At 45.4% G+C, this 17,777-nt stretch overlaps 2 protein-coding genes across 3 annotated transcripts in view; both read right to left on the bottom strand.

The window, feature by feature from the left end:
- LOC136771406 (lysine-specific demethylase RSBN1L) overlaps positions 1-1,632 on the bottom strand; it is a 35,245-nt gene extending 33,613 nt beyond the window's left edge. Inside the window, exon 1 of the mRNA XM_066723703.1 lies at positions 1,103-1,632. Coding sequence (XP_066579800.1) covers positions 1,103-1,586 — 484 coding nt within the window. The 5' untranslated portion in view covers positions 1,587-1,632. The remainder of the gene's footprint in view (positions 1-1,102) is intronic.
- Positions 1,633-5,534: 3,902 nt separating this feature from the next.
- The window catches only part of ptpn12 (protein tyrosine phosphatase non-receptor type 12), a 46,333-nt gene continuing 34,090 nt past the window's right edge, over positions 5,535-17,777 (bottom strand). Inside the window, exons 13-18 of one of the 2 annotated variants that reach the window (XM_066723611.1) lie at positions 12,306-13,162; positions 10,505-10,582; positions 8,155-8,249; positions 8,011-8,041; positions 6,931-7,044; positions 5,535-6,508 (exon numbers count right to left, since the gene is read on the bottom strand). In XM_066723611.1, the coding sequence (XP_066579708.1) occupies positions 6,447-6,508; positions 6,931-7,044; positions 8,011-8,041; positions 8,155-8,249; positions 10,505-10,582; positions 12,306-13,162 (1,237 nt within the window). In that variant the 3' untranslated portion in view covers positions 5,535-6,446. The remainder of the gene's footprint in view (positions 6,509-6,930; positions 7,045-8,010; positions 8,042-8,154; positions 8,250-10,504; positions 10,583-12,305; positions 13,163-17,777) is intronic. The other variant, XM_066723612.1, reaches the window with a different exon arrangement.

A 17,777-nucleotide genomic window follows, 5' to 3' on the forward strand; every position in this document is an offset into this window, starting at 1 on the left:
AATTAAATAAATAAAAAGCTCAAGTCCTGGCACACTCGTCCCTCCGTGCTGCGAGGCTGCAGCCCCGCCGATCTGCACAGACGATGACGTCACCAGGTCCCCTGCAATGGCCCCCGGGGTCAGAGAGCCGAGGGGGCCACACAGACCTCATGGTCAAGGATCTGCTTCACTGAGGCCGGAGTAGACAGTCAAATTAACACGTTCTCTCTCTTCCTACTTTTCCTTTTGCTTCCAAAAGAAATGCAATTTTAAATCAATAAAAACAGATCCCTCTCTCTCTCTTGCAGGACCATTGAACACACCGAAGCAAAAGCAAACGAGTCCCCTCTAAGTGCGCAATCAGCTGGCCGCGGTGCTCGGGTTTTATGTGGGGGGCGTGGTAGAAAATAAATACTTAATAGCGGGTAATTATATTTATATAGTTAATGCCTTAAAAAGAAGCATCAATGAACCACAACGACCCATCTATTTCGCATGCTGTTCCTTCCAGACCTCTCCAATAACCCATCATCATCATCAGTGTGCGCAGGGAGGGTGCAAACACAGCTTTAGTACAGTAAAACCAGCTGCAAAATAAAATAAAGTTTGCAATGAACCGCAGCTCTGCAAACGCCCGGGTCAGCATGCGTGCACCGACAGGGAGAGGACGGACATGTGCATCATGTGACGGGAGCCCTCTGAACCCGGGCTCAAAGCCACCCAGCCCCTGTGCAAACTGAAAACACGGGCGATGTGGTCCCAGAGACGGGGCAGCGTCCGACGAGGGCGATCAGACCCCCATGTGTGGCGAGGCTGCACGTAAATAAACCCCATATGCGCCTGCAAGACAACCCCGACACCTCCACCGCTGCGTTAAAGCGCACAGCCCCGCAGAAAGGCCGCGCACAGCCCCCAGATGCACCCTCTCAAGCCCTGTGCAGCCACGGCGGCCACCCGGTGCGAAAACGCGCTCCGCGGCCCACATGCTCCCTCATCCCGCAACGGAAGAGGCTTTCGTGCTAACGGTCTCCCTCCCTCCCTCCCTCCCTCCCTCCGTAAGCACCCAGCCCGGCCGAGGGCGACCCGCAACCGGAGCGGCGCGTCAGCAGGCGGACTCCCCCACCTTTCTGCACCAACTTCACCTCCCCGTTCTCCTTCTTCACCCCGGCGCTGGCGAGGCTGTTATTGTCGGGGGCTGGCGGCGGCGGCTTGTGCTTCTTCTTCTCCCGCTTCTCCTTGGGCTTCTTGGGCTTGGCGGGGTGGAAGCCGCCGGGCGCGAAGACCTTGTGCAGGGGTCCCGGCCCGGCCGCCGCGGGCCCGCTCGCCTTGACGGGACCGAAGCTCCATGTCGTCGCGCTGCCATAACTCTGCTTCTGGTACGGCTTCTCCCCTGCGCCGCCTCCTCCCCCTCCGCCGCCGCCGCCTTCCCCGTTGAGTTTCTTGGGTTTAAGGTTTTTCTCCTCGCTCCGGACTTTCTTGGGCGGCGGTGGGTGGTGGTCCCGGGAAGACTGCGGTCGGCTGTCCGGCGCCGCTTTGGGCTCCTTGGGTTTGGGGAGCGGGTTTTTGTCCGCCGCGGCGAAGTGAATGAAGCTCAGTGACTCCGCCATCTTGGGGCTTTCTCTATTTACTCTCCCGTCCGCAGCTGCTGTTTGTGTAAGAGGCAGAGAAGGGGCGGGGCCTCGCCGCTATTGACAGGCAGAGCGGGGCGGGGGCGGGGCCTGTGCGTGATTGACGGGCGGGGCGGGGCCAGCCCGGGCGGTTGACATGTTGCAGAAGACGCGGGAAACAAGGTGAGCTGAGAAACACTGCACGCCACATAGTGGATGTGTGTTTCTGGTACAGTTGCATGAGCACACGCAGGCCTGTGCTGTATGTCTGTGTTTATTATTAATTAAGCACTTCATACAAGCCTAATAAAGAGAATGGTTATTGTTACAATATAATAGTACTGTAGCATTTTTGCCATGTAGACCACTCCATACATGACTGTTGGGCACATAATATTATATACCTGCTTAGTATTTTAGCTACCAATACACCACTGATTTGTGTTTGCTGGTTTGTGCTTTGCAAATTGCATGATTTGCATTGGTTATAAATGTATAATTGTGGTAAAGAAAAGAAAGTAAGTTTGTATGATGTAGAATCACTATATGCTGCTGATAATAATTACTACTACTACTACTACTACTAATATGGTGGTCTGTAGGCAGCTAAAATACTTTATAGTCATTCAAAACTAAAAATGATCCCTATTTTGAACACTGCATAAAAAAATACAAAGGAAAATAAGCATTAAGCAACTCCAATAAGCAGGGGCCTGTTCAGACCACTTTGGAGTTGGACAGAAGTTTTTATACATCACCAAAGTACCACCTGAACAGTTGTCTAACATACCAATATCTGAATGTGTTTCCGCCACACGTGACATTTTGCTCAGTGTACTACAAAAGGCAACCTCAGATAAAGGATCATTACAGGAAACGTGCCCTACATCTCGTGTGCCAGTATACCCAGTTCTCCTCGTCTTCGAAGTTCAGATTTCAAAAGATCTTGGTTGCGTGTTTATGCACGTGACTTCAGTGAAACTTAATACCGCTTCCGCTGCGTGTGTTTTCATTACAGTTCTCCGTCCATGTTACATGTTATGCAAAATGTGACCTTTCAGAATGTAAATAGTGTACAGTTGCACATGGAAACGTACACAAAAGGCCCAGGGAAGTGTAGGTGGATTTGGTAATGAGTAGGCAGAGGCATTTGCTTTGTAACGTAATTGTAGCTTGTGACCCAGCAGCCAAGCTCTGCTACTCCTACATGCAGGGAATTCCATCAGTGTGTTATTATCCAGCCAGGTGACATACTAGCCTGCCATCATGTTATATATACAGCCACGCATTTTACGTGACTAACATTTTTAAAACGCAGGGCCCTAATTATAACAAATGCCGTGGAGACACTTTCACTGGTGCGCTCAGGGCTGGCACCTGCAGTGTTCAGAAAGGACAGACCCGTGTTCAGCAGGCGATTCCCCATCAGCTGCACATGTAAATCCCGTGTTCGATTTCCTCTGTTGTGGTCAGGGCTTTGGACTCTGGAGTGGAGGGTTGTGGGGTCAATCCCAGGTAGGGAACGCTGCTGTTGTACCCTTGAGCAAGGAACTGTACCTACATTGCCCCAGTCAAAACCCAGCTGCATAAATGGGTCATTGTATTTAAAAATAACGTGCTATATAATGCTTCTTACAGGGTCTATTGTGTGGCTGTTACCGAGGGGCTGAACTATGGATTTCACTCTTAACCACCATCTCCTGTGGATTGTCTAATACAAAACCTCCAATTCAAGAAGATGAAAAATATAATAGCCACTAGTGCGGTGCAGACAATACAATTTTGCCATTGTTTGAGGTATCTGCGCTAACAGGCTGTAGGAAACTGCAGCTCATCTGAAGGTCTCAGCCCTGGCCTTGATCCTGGAGTTTCTTTCATAGTGGCAGAGGCGCTGTGCCCTCACCAGGTCATGCCAACCTTTCCTTCCCATGTGCACACACCTGTATTCGAAGGGCAACCACTTACTCTTCATCCTCCTGGATGGCACCGATCTGTGACGTTCACACTCTCGGTCTCTTCTCTTTCTTGATATACTGCTGGGTTGTTATTGTTCAACGTTCTTCAGTCTCCCAGACTCATTGTGTAAACGAGGGAACTGCCTCGAGTCACTCTAATAGCCGAGGTACAACAATGAAATCAACGAGCTAAGCAGAAGTGTTCTTTAATCTCTTCAGAAAGCCTTTCATGGTTAAGCAATCAAAAGCCTGATGGTACGTTTTAGGACTGAGACTCCCCTAGCAATTCCAGCCTAGAAAGAATTAACTACTGATGCAGAAAAACATAACTCCTGCTTTTTTCTTTTAGTAAGACTTTGATATTGTGTATATATATATACACTCACCTAAAGGATTATTAGGAACACCTGTTCAATTTCTCATTAATGCAATTATCTAACCAACCAATCACATGGCAGTTGCTTCAATGCATTTAGGGGTGTGGTCCTGGTCAAGACAATCTCCTGAACTCCAAACTGAATGTCTGAATGGGAAAGAAAGGTGATTTAAGCAATTTTGAGCGTGGCATGGTTGTTGGTGCCAGACGGGCCGGTCTGAGTATTTCACAATCTGCTCAGTTACTGGGATTTTCACGCACAACCAGTTCTAGGGTTTACAAAGAATGGTGTGAAAAGGGAAAAACATCCAGTATGCGGCAGTCCTGTGGGCGAAAATGCCTTGTTGATGCTAGAGGTCAGAGGAGAATGGGCCGACTGATTCAAGCTGATAGAAGAGCAACTTTGAAATAACCACTCGTTACAACCGAGGTATGCAGCAAAGCATTTGTGAAGCCACAACACGTACAACCTTGAGGCGGATGGGCTACAACAGCAGAAGACCCCACCGGGTACCACTCATCTCCACTACAAATAGGAAAAAGAGGCTACAATTTGCACAAGCTCACCAAAATTGGACAGTTGAAGACTGGAAAAATGTTGCCTGGTCTGATGAGTCTCGATTTCTGTTGAGACATTCAGTCAGAATTTGGCGTAAACAGAATGAGAACATGGATCCATCATGCCTTGTTACCACTGTGCAGGCTGGTGGTGGTGGTGTAATGGTGTGGGGGATGTTTTCTTGGCACACTTTAGGCCCCTTAGTGCCAATTGGGCCTCGTTTAAATTCCACGGCCTACCTGAGCATTGTTTCTGACCATGTCCATCCCTTTATGACCACCATGTACCCATCCTCTGATGGCTACTTCCAGCAGGATAATGCACCATGTCACAAAGGTCGAATCATTTCAAATTGGTTTCTTGAACATGACAATGAGTTCACTGTACTAAACTGGCCCCCACAGTCACCAGATCTCAACCCAATAGAGCATCTTTGGGATGTGGTGGAACGGGAGCTTCGTGCCCTGGATGTGCATCCCACAAATCTCCATCAACTGCAAGATGCTATCCTATCAATATGGGCCAACATTTCTAAAGAATGCTTTCAGCACCTTGTTGAATCAATGCCACGTAGAATTAAGGCAGTTCTGAAGGCGAAAGGGGGTCAAACACAGTATTAGTATGGTGTTCCTAATAATCCTTTAGGTGAGTGTATATATATAGATATATATATATAGATATAGATTTATCTTACGGTGACTGCAAATTCTTAAGATGTGTATTCAGAAAATAAAATTCTGGTTGAGTTCCCATCATTTGTGGAAATTCAGACATATAATATATATATATATATATATATATATATATATATATATATATATATACACAACACTAGTTTTACTCTCAAATAAATCCTCAATACTCAAGAAAAGAAGGTAACATAAGAGGCTATTTAGATTCTCAATTAAATAGGAATAGTAAGTGTGTATGTAACACTGATGTAAATAAGCCCATTCAAGTAAAAAAATACTTGTGTGTGGAATGCCAGTGTCTGAGGAGCAAGAACATCTTTTCACCAATAAGCATGTTTAGAAATACAACAAATACAGCAACACGTGTTACTTAAAATTGTTTTACTGATAGGTCAATAGATTTTTTTTGTAACATACAAACAGGTCCGTTTCAGAAGATTTTTTCTTTCTTTTTAAAGATCCCAGACGTACGACCACAGTGCTGTGACAGTACTACCAACAGAGGCGCAGACTTTCTGAAGGCACTGACAGGCTCCAAAGGCTAGGGATGCACCAGAGCATGGCTGATTAACAGAACCGCATATCATATAAAAATAACCTTTTGAATACAATTTACAAAATGTATTATTACAATCTTTAGCCCATGCTATCTTGGGAGCTGGCGGCTTCATATCCAGCAGTTAAAAAAAACAAAAAAAAAAACAAACACCTGAAATATTTTCTAGAACAGCAGGGCAAATTTACAAAAACTGGAACACAAAGGTATCAGATCATGCAGAGACTTCTTACATCTTCTGTTAATAAGAATATTTAACGACAGTAAATGTCAAATTATTTACCTACTTGCCCTGTACATTTATAAAACAATGCATATATATGTAGTAGTCCACTGTGCCTATTAATAAATGTCTTACTGTATCGTAATAACACAAGTCTAAAAGTACTGTAACAGAGTAAGAAAAGTTTTATTTATTTTTGCAATAAAAAAAAACATTTGTAATTTTTTTTTTTTTTTTTTTAACAAAATGAATAAGGCAGGTTAATGGTCCCAGCGAAGAGAAGAGTTTAGCACCAGAATACAAACCCCTGGAAAACAGTAGATGTACAATAGGCCGTGTACCTTTGCATGATCGAGATCTGCATTGCTCGAGATTGTGTTAGTACAAGGAGGAGGCTGTGTCTGAAGAGTGTGGGATACATTGTCTGTTCTTCAATATACGGTGGCACTTGAAGGAAACGAACAGGACTGCAGGAAACGTCTCCGGTGAGGGCTGTCCATCATGTCCACTCTGTGGGGGGGTCCCTCGGGCCTCTGGGTTTTGTACAGCGGGTACTGAATCCTACAAGGGAAAACCGGGTCAACATCACTGACATATGCTCCCCCTACACATACACATTAAGATGACATTTATTTTGGCACTAGTGTCTTCCCTGCCACATCTCCACACTTATTGAATCAAGACTTGCTTGAACAGGTCGGCCTTGGTTTCAAAAACTGCAAGCTATTCTTCTCGATGCCTCTACATAAATTATGGAAGCGATTCTAGCTAACCTGTCAAAGGGACTTTAAACTACTCGAGGCAGAGTATTTTATTACTGTGTCGAGGATGGGAAGAGAGAGACTTACACCAGCACAGCGAGATCGAGGAAGGTTATTTACTTTTGCTTTACTACACACTCCTGTACCAGTATGTGTGCAAACGATATGGGGCAAAAAAATACTGCACGCCCTCCACGCAGAGAAGAGACCGGACACACGCACCTAGCTGTGCACAGTCCCCCGTGGACTCGCTCTCGTCCGCACTGGCATGGCTGGCGTTCACTTCCGACAGCGCGTTGGACTTCGTTTTCCTGTTCTCTCGCCCTGCCGGGGCATCTAAGGACCAACAGAGTGGCATTAGTCAAGCGTACATACCATAACCCAGGCCTGACATGGCAGCTTTACAAGACTTTACAGTGCTTCCCCACCACCAGCTTTCCGACACAGAGCTTTTTCTGTTGCGCAATTGCATTCAATTCACCTCACACTGCAGTGACGGGGGGGAAAAACTAGCCGCACTCCCTGCACTCAGGCTAAATCCTCCAGCGATTCTGCCAACCCTCAAACATGGCACCTGCTCAGCTTTCCACTTAAGACTGTCTCTAGCACGCAGACAGTGACACACATCGGAGCGATGAATTGAAGGTCAAAGTCTGGATGTGGGCTAGTTTTTCCAACTGAAAACGATTGCAGCAAATGTAGCTGATTTAATTTAGAGGCCTTGTAAGTACTCTGTCCGCCTTAAAACCACATATCTGTTTCACTCCAAGGGGGAGTGGAAACAGGGTGACTTATTTAAGGTTTTGGAATAATTAAAAACACTGGGAAGGTATCTAAAATACTGTATATAGAATAAGCTTAGTTCTGAATTGCTGCTGCACAGAGGCTAACAGATACTAATTGAGGAAATTAATAAGAAACGCGACCGACTCTTCTTGTGTGTTTTGTTAATGAAGCCTCTTCTGTTTAGCCACTTTGGATCACAGTAGATAAAATACATTATTTGTACTGGGTTCAAATGCTGCTTTGCATTTCAAGGCCATCTGCAGTGTCAGCGCTGAATAAGACCAGCATGTGAATAATATCACCCTGGCAGCTAATCTGTAGGGGCTGGTCGATAATGCGGCTTGACACCCAGAGCACCAACTCCACTTATGAATTAAATCGCATCCTAGAAATTTCAGATCGAAGGGCATAGGGGAGAGCACTGCGCATCCGTCTGACAAATGCAGGAGCGGGAACAATGTGCCCGAGGACACGCAACCTGCTGTAGACGCTTCAGAAGGGTTTGCATCAGCCTACCGTTCTCTGTACTCCTCGGCGTTTTCAGACTCTGTCAAGACAAAAGCAGAAGGACGGAAGAGTCCCGAATCAACAAAACAGAAAACAAAAACAAACCTGCTAAGCGACCAACAGAGGAACAAAGCCGGATAAGCCTGCGGTTACCTTCCTCGTGGTCAGAGACTGGTGGGCCTCTGAGGCCGTGGTCTCGGGAGAGCCACTCCACCCTTCTGAGCCCCCGGTCGGCTGCACCGGAGAGTCTGTGGAGGGAGAAGGCGATGAGAGGGGAAGAGAAGACAGCGAGGCAAAGCAAGATGAGAAAAGGAGCTGCAACCCCCCCTTTAGTACTTCAGACAAGCCACTAGAGTGAAAGCTCTTCAGATTCAGTCCACGTGTCTCAGTCCGATCACTTATCTTAACCATTACCCATGTTAGACCTACGACAAGGGTTAAAATTGAGTTGAGTGAATAATTACTTCAATTAACTTTTTAAGAGCTGGGCGCATCCGGGCCCTTGAGGACTGGGAATGAAGAACGTGGCTCCAGGCTGTAGCGCTGAGAGTTTCCACTCCCTTTGGAAGGAAAGGCCAAGATTTAAATACCGGAGCGAAGTCAGCCAGCTCCACACCTCTGACAATGAAATGCCTCGGGCTCCCTCAGTGTGTGTGGATGGACCGCAGGGCCGGGGTTTACAGCACAGCCCTCGGCTCCGGTGAATGGTGGTGATGTCACTGTAACGCTACAGATGCTCAGTGCTGGATGATGTGGGGGGTGGCAGGGGATGGGGAGGGTCGGCTGATTACACTGCTTTTACGGGCAATCTGCTACGCTTTGAGGAGAAATGCGTACATGAAACAAAAGCAGTGGAAAGGGAAGGAAGGAGGCGAAGACTGAAATGAATGAACAAATCAAGATGAAAGAAAGTGACTCATTTCGCCAAGGGGGGAGAGAAAAGAAAAAAAGGGACCCAGTCACTGATTTATTCATCTCGGGTGGGAAATGACCAGCTTGGGTTTCAGAGGCGCAGCTCTGGTCTAATGGGAAACTGTTAAGTCGCATGTGGTATTCATTCAGGCCCTGTGGCAGATGACAGCGATGATTAGCAACAATGACACACACAGCGCTTCGAGCGCGACTGACCTCGGTCCACTCGGCGCCAACGGCTTCAGAGACTAACGAGACGCGACCGTGCTACTGTACCACACCTAAACAGGGCCCCCCCATCCCCTGAATCAGCCCTGTGGATCAGTACACACGCGGAGGCCGGCGGCCCGCGGGTTAAGGCAGCGAGAGTGGTGCCAGAGTCGTCTGCTTAAAGTCGAGCTGCCACAGCTGCTTGAATCTGCCTTAAAGGGATTATAGATTTAATTTTCAAAGTACTGCCATTTTAAAGTATCCTGATAAACCAAACAGGTCTCACAGCCTCCGGTCTAAATAGTGTGAGGAAAAACATATGAAATTTGTATTGTATTTCCTCAATCATACAGATTCAAGTAGCTAGTAAATTCAAAGGCCATATTCTAAACACGTCATACTGGGAACACAGTTTTATCTAGGGCAGATATTTATCCATTGTTAAAAGCATATCCTATATGCCACCAATGAACAAAGGCTATTTACTTTTCTTCTATTGAATGCTGAGGAAGTCGATGCCAATATTTGTGTAAAAACAGTTGGAGAGACTTGTTTAAAGTGATCCTGCAGCTTTCTAACTAGATTATCTGCCACACTGAGAAAATTCCCTCCATCAATTCACCACCTTCACAACATTGTCCCCTGGTTGTGTAGAGAGAGACCTGGCTGAACTAATCCCTCCACCCATTGAATAAAAAAAAAAAAAAAAGACCAAGTTGTGAAAAGAAGTAATGTCTAATGAGACACTATCACACTATCAGTCAGTGTAACATGCTGGACTCGCATGCTAATATATTGCTTAATCCTGTACAGTTATCACACTACGCAGGGAACTGTTCTTCAGCCGGATGTATTTTGTAACATCTTGGCATTTTGAAGATCGGTAGCTGGCGATACAAGAGAAAACACACTTACAAACCAACAAAAGACAAGAATGAAAGAGCTCCTTCAGTGAGAGCCATGACTCACCGCCACTACCTGTGTTCAACAGGGGACAAACAAACAAAAAGCTTTTCAGCTCAGTAATGGCTGAGACAAAATAAAATAAAGCTGTGTTGTGGCCATTGAGAAGCCAACCGTTTGGCAAACCTGTCTCTTGATCACATTTAAGGAAAGCACTGTGACTAAGAAAGGTGGAATGACATTTTATTACTCTTACACTCGTTTTGAAATAACAAAATATTTACACGTACCTGTAGTGTTTTAAGGGAGAAAATAAATAACTGAAGCTAAATGAATACCTACACAGCACAGATCAAATTTTAACTCTGAAAGAGCTCTCGGTGGCTTGATTGGATTAAACATGCCCAACCACTGATGCCCCCTGGTGGCCGGAGAGCAAGACGCAGACAGAAGAGGGCAACAGAGAAGGGAGGCTCACCCGGACCCGAGGCCAATAAAAACGACTCGGGGGTCCTTTCTGGCAGGGGGGGAGGGGAGTCCTCAATGTGTTCACAATCTAAAGCAAATGAGAGCAAACGTTACTGATGAGGCTGTCCACTTCGCAGCAGCGCAGACCCAGCAAGCGCCTTCCCCACTGCCACCCAAGCACACAGCGCCCTCTGCCCCGGGAGCACCTGGAAGTAAGCTGCAGGATAAGCGCCTGAAAACAAATCGATGCACACGGTGCGTTCTGCCACAAAGACCAGACACAAGCAGCCCTCCCAACACACAAACACGAGGCGTCTTCCACCAACAGCAGAGCCTCGCACAAGCGCACGTACACGCTCTGCCTGCCTCTTTGAGCGCATTGATTGTGAGAGATTACGGACAGGAGCAGTCTCAATCGCAGGACTTTTGGGTAATCCAGGTCTCACGTGTCACAGTTTATAATTTGTTTGGCCTTTTTTGACAATGCTGAACAGCAAGTGGGAAACTTCTGTTGATCATATTACGGCCTTCAAGAAACACAGCCGAGTTTGCTGGAGTCTGTATGCAGACAGGAAGTGTTGGCAGCACATAGCAGTCCTTTGTAGGGGTCATGTCAGCTTACCACTCAGAGTGGGAGCCTTGGGACTGCACGCACAGAGCAGAACTCTACTGCACTATGAATACACATGAAGAACGCCTGCCGAAAAGCCCCAGAGGAAGGTGAAAAATCAAACGAGAACGAGAAAGCGCCAGAGCACACCACAGCACCGAGCCAAGACAAACCCACACCCGCACGAACATCAGTTAACAGCCTGGTGGAAGATGGAAAGAGCTCTTTTTTTTATTCTTTGCTTTCTGCTTCCTTCACCTGGTTAATGCCCACATGAAGAACAGAAGGTCGAAAGAACCAAAGGCTTTGTGAATTCATATCAATGTCCAGCATTGCTCCTTCATTTAAACACCTGACTCTTCCCTCTCAGAGATCAATTAGATGTCAGAAGGGCCTGCAATTAATTACCTAATTAATGTGATGCCAAAGAGTTACCTGGGGCCTTTACTGTGGCTTATAAGTAACTTATGGAAGATTCTTTCCATTTCCAATTAATTTAATTACAATTGTCAGTATCACACAACAGAAAGAAATACCAGAAGTACTATGGAGGTCAGGATGTTAGCATTTGTCTTGCAGAACATGTCAGGTGTCCCTATAAAGACCCTGTGCATTAGAAATCCCTCCGGCTAAACCAGGTAACAAGGGATAGGGCTTGTAATGGACGCTGCATTATAATGTCATTATTTAAAACTGACACACAGTGACAGGCCACATAACAAGGCATGGCAAAGGAGTGAGATGGTGGGGAATTGGCAATAAATCCAAATAAAAGCACAGAGAATCATATTAAAAGCACTGGCAAGCGAACCCTCAAATTGCTTGTTAAGAGTTCTGTTGTGGATGTCCCTCTCCCATGCTTGTGCACTATGACGGCTCTGGTGCTCACACTGACCTTACAGCAGAGCACTAGCTGTCACGACCATGTGCTCTCGGAGCCACGAGTCTCTCTGGCCACAGGCCAGCCAAGCCACCGTCTCGCTACCAATAGAGTGAGTCTCTGACCCTCCCTGCTTTCACAGTGATTTTGATTTACAAAATGATTAGACTCATAAAAGCAAAACCCATGTAACTGACAAGCAATTCGAGGGAGACAGACGGGGCCTAGAGCACTTTAAGAGACATTCTGCAGCAGAGCATCAGAACAGAGTTGTCATCTTAGCCACAAAGATACAACCGCGGTCAATAAACCCCAACGTACTTGTTGCCGCTTCCGAGGGCGAGCTCTGACCGGCGATGGATATCGTTGCGACTTTCCTGGTGATCAGACCCTCCCCCGAGGGGGCGGCGGAGCTGGTGAAGGTGGCACTTGCGGTGGAGATGCTGGACGCGTTTTTGGTTTTCCTGGCCTCGCCCTCGGAGTCCGAGTTGTCGGAGTGCAGCGGGTTGGTGAAGCTGAGTGGAGTCCTGGAGGACACGTTGGCGGGGGGCTCTGCCGGCGAGGGGGCCTCTGCCGACAGTGCGGGGACTTTGGGGGCAAGGCTGGTGGCGAGTGGGGCTGCGCTGTGGTCTCCCTCGGGGTGGGGCCGAGACCAGGACGCCTGGCCCTTGTCTCTGAGCGGGAGGTGGTTCGGCCGGGCCGGGGCCTCGCAGTCCCCCAGGCTCGGACAGTCCCCCGAGGCGGCCTGCAGCCCTGCACACTCCACACAGGGCTCTGCCGGCGCGTCCTCGGAGAGCGAGCCGCTGCTGCCGCTGTATGATTTGGTTTTGAAAGCGTGCGTCCGCTGCAGCACGCTGTTGCCCTCGAAGCTGCGCGGCCCTTCCTGCAGGGGCACCTTCTTGATCTCGATGCTCAGCTTGCGCTCCAGCTTGCGCTCCTGGGGCTCGGGGGTCCCCACGCCTGGCTCAGGGGTTTTGTTGTAGTTCTCGTTGAGGTCGGGCGCCTGCCCCGAGGCCAGGACGTGCAGCACGGGTTTGGGATGGTAGCGGTCGTTGTCCTGCCACACGTTGGTGACGGTGGGGAAGGCGGAGGGCGGCGAGGGGGTCAGGATGGGCGGGACGGGCCGTGGCTCCGGAGGCTGCAGGATCTCCTCCTTCATGTCCCCTTCCACCAGACAGCTGGAACACAAGACACAGCAGAGCGGAAGGACGTGTTAGTGTGACTGGGTGGGAGGAGAGCCTTTCATAATAAGACTACAACAAACCACAAGAAAGAGAATGAACAAACCGCACGTTTGGAGATGGAGAAGGGAATTTCATTCAGAACCCAGACTCCAGACAAGGCTGCTTATTTGGCATGGCTAGCTTTACAATTTTCATGACATTTACCCCGTGCACATGACATCATTGGTTCTGAAATCCCATTAGTTCATTAAAGAGACCCATTGCCGTGTACCCAGGACCTCAGGCAGCTCCAGCAATGTGAAAACGGTCACGAGTGTCTGGTAATATTAGTCCCACCCCTACACCAATTGTGCCATCAGCAGAAAAGGAAAAGACGGATGCCAGCGCTGACCAAAATGGAGAGGTTTAGGTCTTGAGTTTCACATACAACCACAAGGTGGCACACTTTAAAACAACCACCAAAAAAAAAACGATGTATACATTTTTCCCCTCCCCAAGATTATGGAAGTTTAAATGTGTTACTTTGACTCAATGACTGAAAATATACTGGGTTTTACTTTCACACCCCGGTGACATTCCTGTAAAGGATGTGACAACTTGTATGAAGTGAAACCAGGCAAACCAGATTATGAACGACACTGTAAAGGTAATCGTATCGAGAAAGCATCGCCTCCCCTCTAATCATTAAAAAATAAAAAAATAAAAAACGCTGAATAAGATTTAAACTATTGTACTAAATATACTACTGGTCTGACACCGAGATGCTGCGCTAACAACCAGCAAAAGCTTCGAGAGCTTGCAACACACAAACCAAAACCTCTGCGATGGAAAATCTTTATTAAGCAAACAGTTATGTAAATCCCCCTATACTTGACACATATTAAACCCCAAAACGTTTTTACTCAAACACACCCTCCCACAGTGTTTACAGCTCTTGACCAAGTGCAACTAAAACTGGATTTCATGAAGAAAAGACACAGATGGGCTAACTGTGTGTATGTGTATGTGTATGTGTATGTGTATATATATATATATATATATATACACACACATATACAGACATACATATATACATATATATACATACATATATATATATATATATATATATATATACATATATATATATACATATATACATATATATATATACATATATACATATATATATATATATACATATATACATATATATATACATATACATATACATATATACATATATATATACATATATACATATATATATACATATATACATATATATATACATATATACATATATATATATATACATATACATATATACATATATATATACATATATACATATATATATACATATATACATATATATATATATATATATATATATATTAAAAAAAAAAAAAAAAAAAAAAGTATATCCATACATGTTTCACAATTGCACAGCAGGTGTGTGTATATGGAGGTCATTCAGGGAGGGGCATGGACAGTTTACAGTTTGAGTATTAAGTGTTTTCACTAATGACAGGAAACAAAGCACCGCGTGAGATGTTGCTTTAGGTGGTTTATTACACTGTGAAAGGACATCTAAACTCCACTGTGAGTGAAAACTAGTAAGAAGAAATTACAATGGTTAACTTAAGGGTGATTAAGTCAATCTTGGCCATCGTGGAGAGGGGAGAAAAAAAAACATTTTCCTTCCACAAAGAGAGCCGATTTCAATCTACATTTCTGGTGGTAACTGTTAACTTAAATAGCTTATTGTAACACTACTTCCTCCTTTAAAAACCAAAATGACCAACTCCAGAACGGAGAGAAAAGAACACCATCAAAGCTTTCTGTATGTAAAGAGAGGCAAGGGAAAGTTTACCACACAGATATAATACAAATGTACAACTAAGATCTAGTTTTGTTACCCGAGTGAGCTCCTAGTGGGCCTTCCACCCACCCCGTGATGCCTGATAAAGTGGTATCTCCCATGGAAGAGACCCAAATGAACTGGTGCTCTCGCAGTTCTCACAGTTATGATGACATCACAGTGCTCAGGTCATAGGTCACAGAATGCAGCTGCAGTTATCGACAACAAATACTTTTAAGTCACTAAATAGTGAAAATATTAATATAATCCTAGATCTAGTGGTTAGCTTCTTGTCCCAGGAAAAGTTGGTTCAGGATCATAGTGTTTATTTTCTTCCTGATTATGAACCTAGGGTTTGTTAGACAATATAAAGATGACTTATAAAAAAAAATATATATATATATATATAAGACAATATAAAGATGTCATGTATATAAACAAAAAGTGTGTACTTTAAATATGACGTCACAAACGTATATTGCATCACTGTGCGTCCAGTGTCTATATACACCACAGCCTTCCTCTTCAATGGATTAGTACTGGTGTCATTAATCAGGGAGCACTGATACCAGTGAAGAACTTGCTTTTAAACTTTCAAGAGAAGTCTACGCTCTCAAAGGCTCTGCCTCATGCACAGTAAACTTTAAAGCCGGCAAATAGGAGTTTCAAGACAACACAATGACCTCACTTGATCTTCGTGTAATGCCACTTACTGGGGCCGGACCACTCTCGCTCTGATCACCACGAGTCGGTTAACGACCTTGACACGAACCTCTGCGGATTGCAGACCGTCTCAAATGCATGCAGCTCACACTGTGCCACTCCCCCTCCCCTCCAGACACAAAACCTCAAACAGGACTGCAAAGATGTTCATAATTCACCTCACAGAACCATCCTCTCCTTACACTCACCCGGCAGTAATGTAAAACCGGCAGAGGTGCTCTCTACAGAGAAAGGCTCCTCTGAAACAGGCAGCCGCTTAAAATTCAAGGCGAGGACATACGTCAAAATCAACGCCAAGGAACTACGAGGGGGTAGTAACTGCGACTTCACCGAACGTGCGGCCGAAAGAAGCAGTTGTTTCGGCAACTGTTGTTTCAGCAGCCTCGTGAGCGGGATGTGTGTAAGAGCCACCTTATTACCCGGCGCTCGGCATACCATCCTGTACTACTAACACACTAATCCCAGAAGGCCTCGATCAGAACAACCACCACTCATGCTGCACGGCTTGGAGCAGCAGGGTAATTAATTCAACGTTAGGCCCTGTGCAGGCAGAACAAGTTTCAGTGAAATGAAGACTGAGCGATAAGCCTTCTAACTCCTCCACTCCATCTCCCCGTTTCATTTAAGCCTTCCCATATTAACACATGGTTCTCTTCTTCCTCGTCGATACGTGTGAAAACATGGACATGCATAGTTCGAGGCCAGAAAAGCACTTGTCCCTCGCAGAGCGAGAACTTTCCACAGTTTAAAATGTGCCACAGCTTCAGATAATAGCTGAAAAAAAAAATTCCTTGATGTTAAACCCTACAGCTTTTAAAAGGTGAGAGTCACAGTCCAATTTGATAATGACTACAAACCTGCACATAACTATACAATTATCACCCCCTCAAAGAGCACTTGTGATTAAATATCAACTTAGGAGATATAAACTCAAGAAGCCCAAAGCAAAGCCAAGCAGCATCTTGACAAGGAGCCTCACACTTCTCGTGAGCCTGGCATATCCTCTCCCGTTATCAGCGAGGCTTGAGGGGCTTTTAATACAAGAGAAAACTCCTATCAGGCCTTGCAGCTAATTTACATATTAACAAGATATTTAATTGAAGAATACAGTTCTTCTCTCTCTCAACCACTGCCCTGCTGCACACAGGCACAGATCAGATTCCCAGTTGCACCAATTATACGTCAATGCGAAGCCTGCTTCTGTGATCCAACTCTGGACAAACATGGAAACAACCAATGGGAGGGGATAATTCCTTTAAAAAGAGGAAATATGCCACCCATTCCCTCAGCTTAATCCTTGTAAAATAAAACTAATGTATTCTATATATACACTACCGCTCCATACAGCTCCATTTTACCATTATTGACATTTACGCAGTTTAATGTCTCAAAGTACTCTGAAATGAAAGCATTGGACAAAAACAAGTGGAGATTTTGTTAAACAAAATGTAACCCCTTATGCTGACAAACCCCTCTGTACCCTTAAAAGGGCACCAAATCAGTGTGCTTCTCTTTAATCCCATTTGTACTCTTCACTGTTGTGGTGTTTGCCAAGTGTTTGGTATCCCATGGAAGCTGAGACTCTCCGCTTTATAACAATGTGAAGCATTCTCTGATGTGAAAAATGTTTTTCATACCCCATTTACACCCCCACCACACATTCTGAAATGGGGGGGATACTTGGTCTGGGCAGGAATCCAAAATCTCAGAGAATAGTGACAATTAAATTTCAATAAAAACTGGAAAAATGGGGGTGTTTTAAAACGTTTGACCGGTAGTGTCTATATATATATATCTATATCTATATATATATATCTATATCTATATCTATCTATATCTATATCTATATCTATATATATATATATAAATACACATACATACATACACACACACACTCACCTAAAGGATTATTAGGAACACCATACTAATACTGTGTTTGACCCCCTTTCGCCTTCAGAACTGCCTTAATTCTACGTGGCATTGATTCAACAAGGTGCTGAAAGCATTCTTTAGAAATGTTGGCCCATATTGATAGGATAGCAT

This window comes from Amia ocellicauda, chromosome 15, assembly GCF_036373705.1.
Source record: "Amia ocellicauda isolate fAmiCal2 chromosome 15, fAmiCal2.hap1, whole genome shotgun sequence".
NCBI lineage: Eukaryota > Metazoa > Chordata > Actinopteri > Amiiformes > Amiidae > Amia > Amia ocellicauda.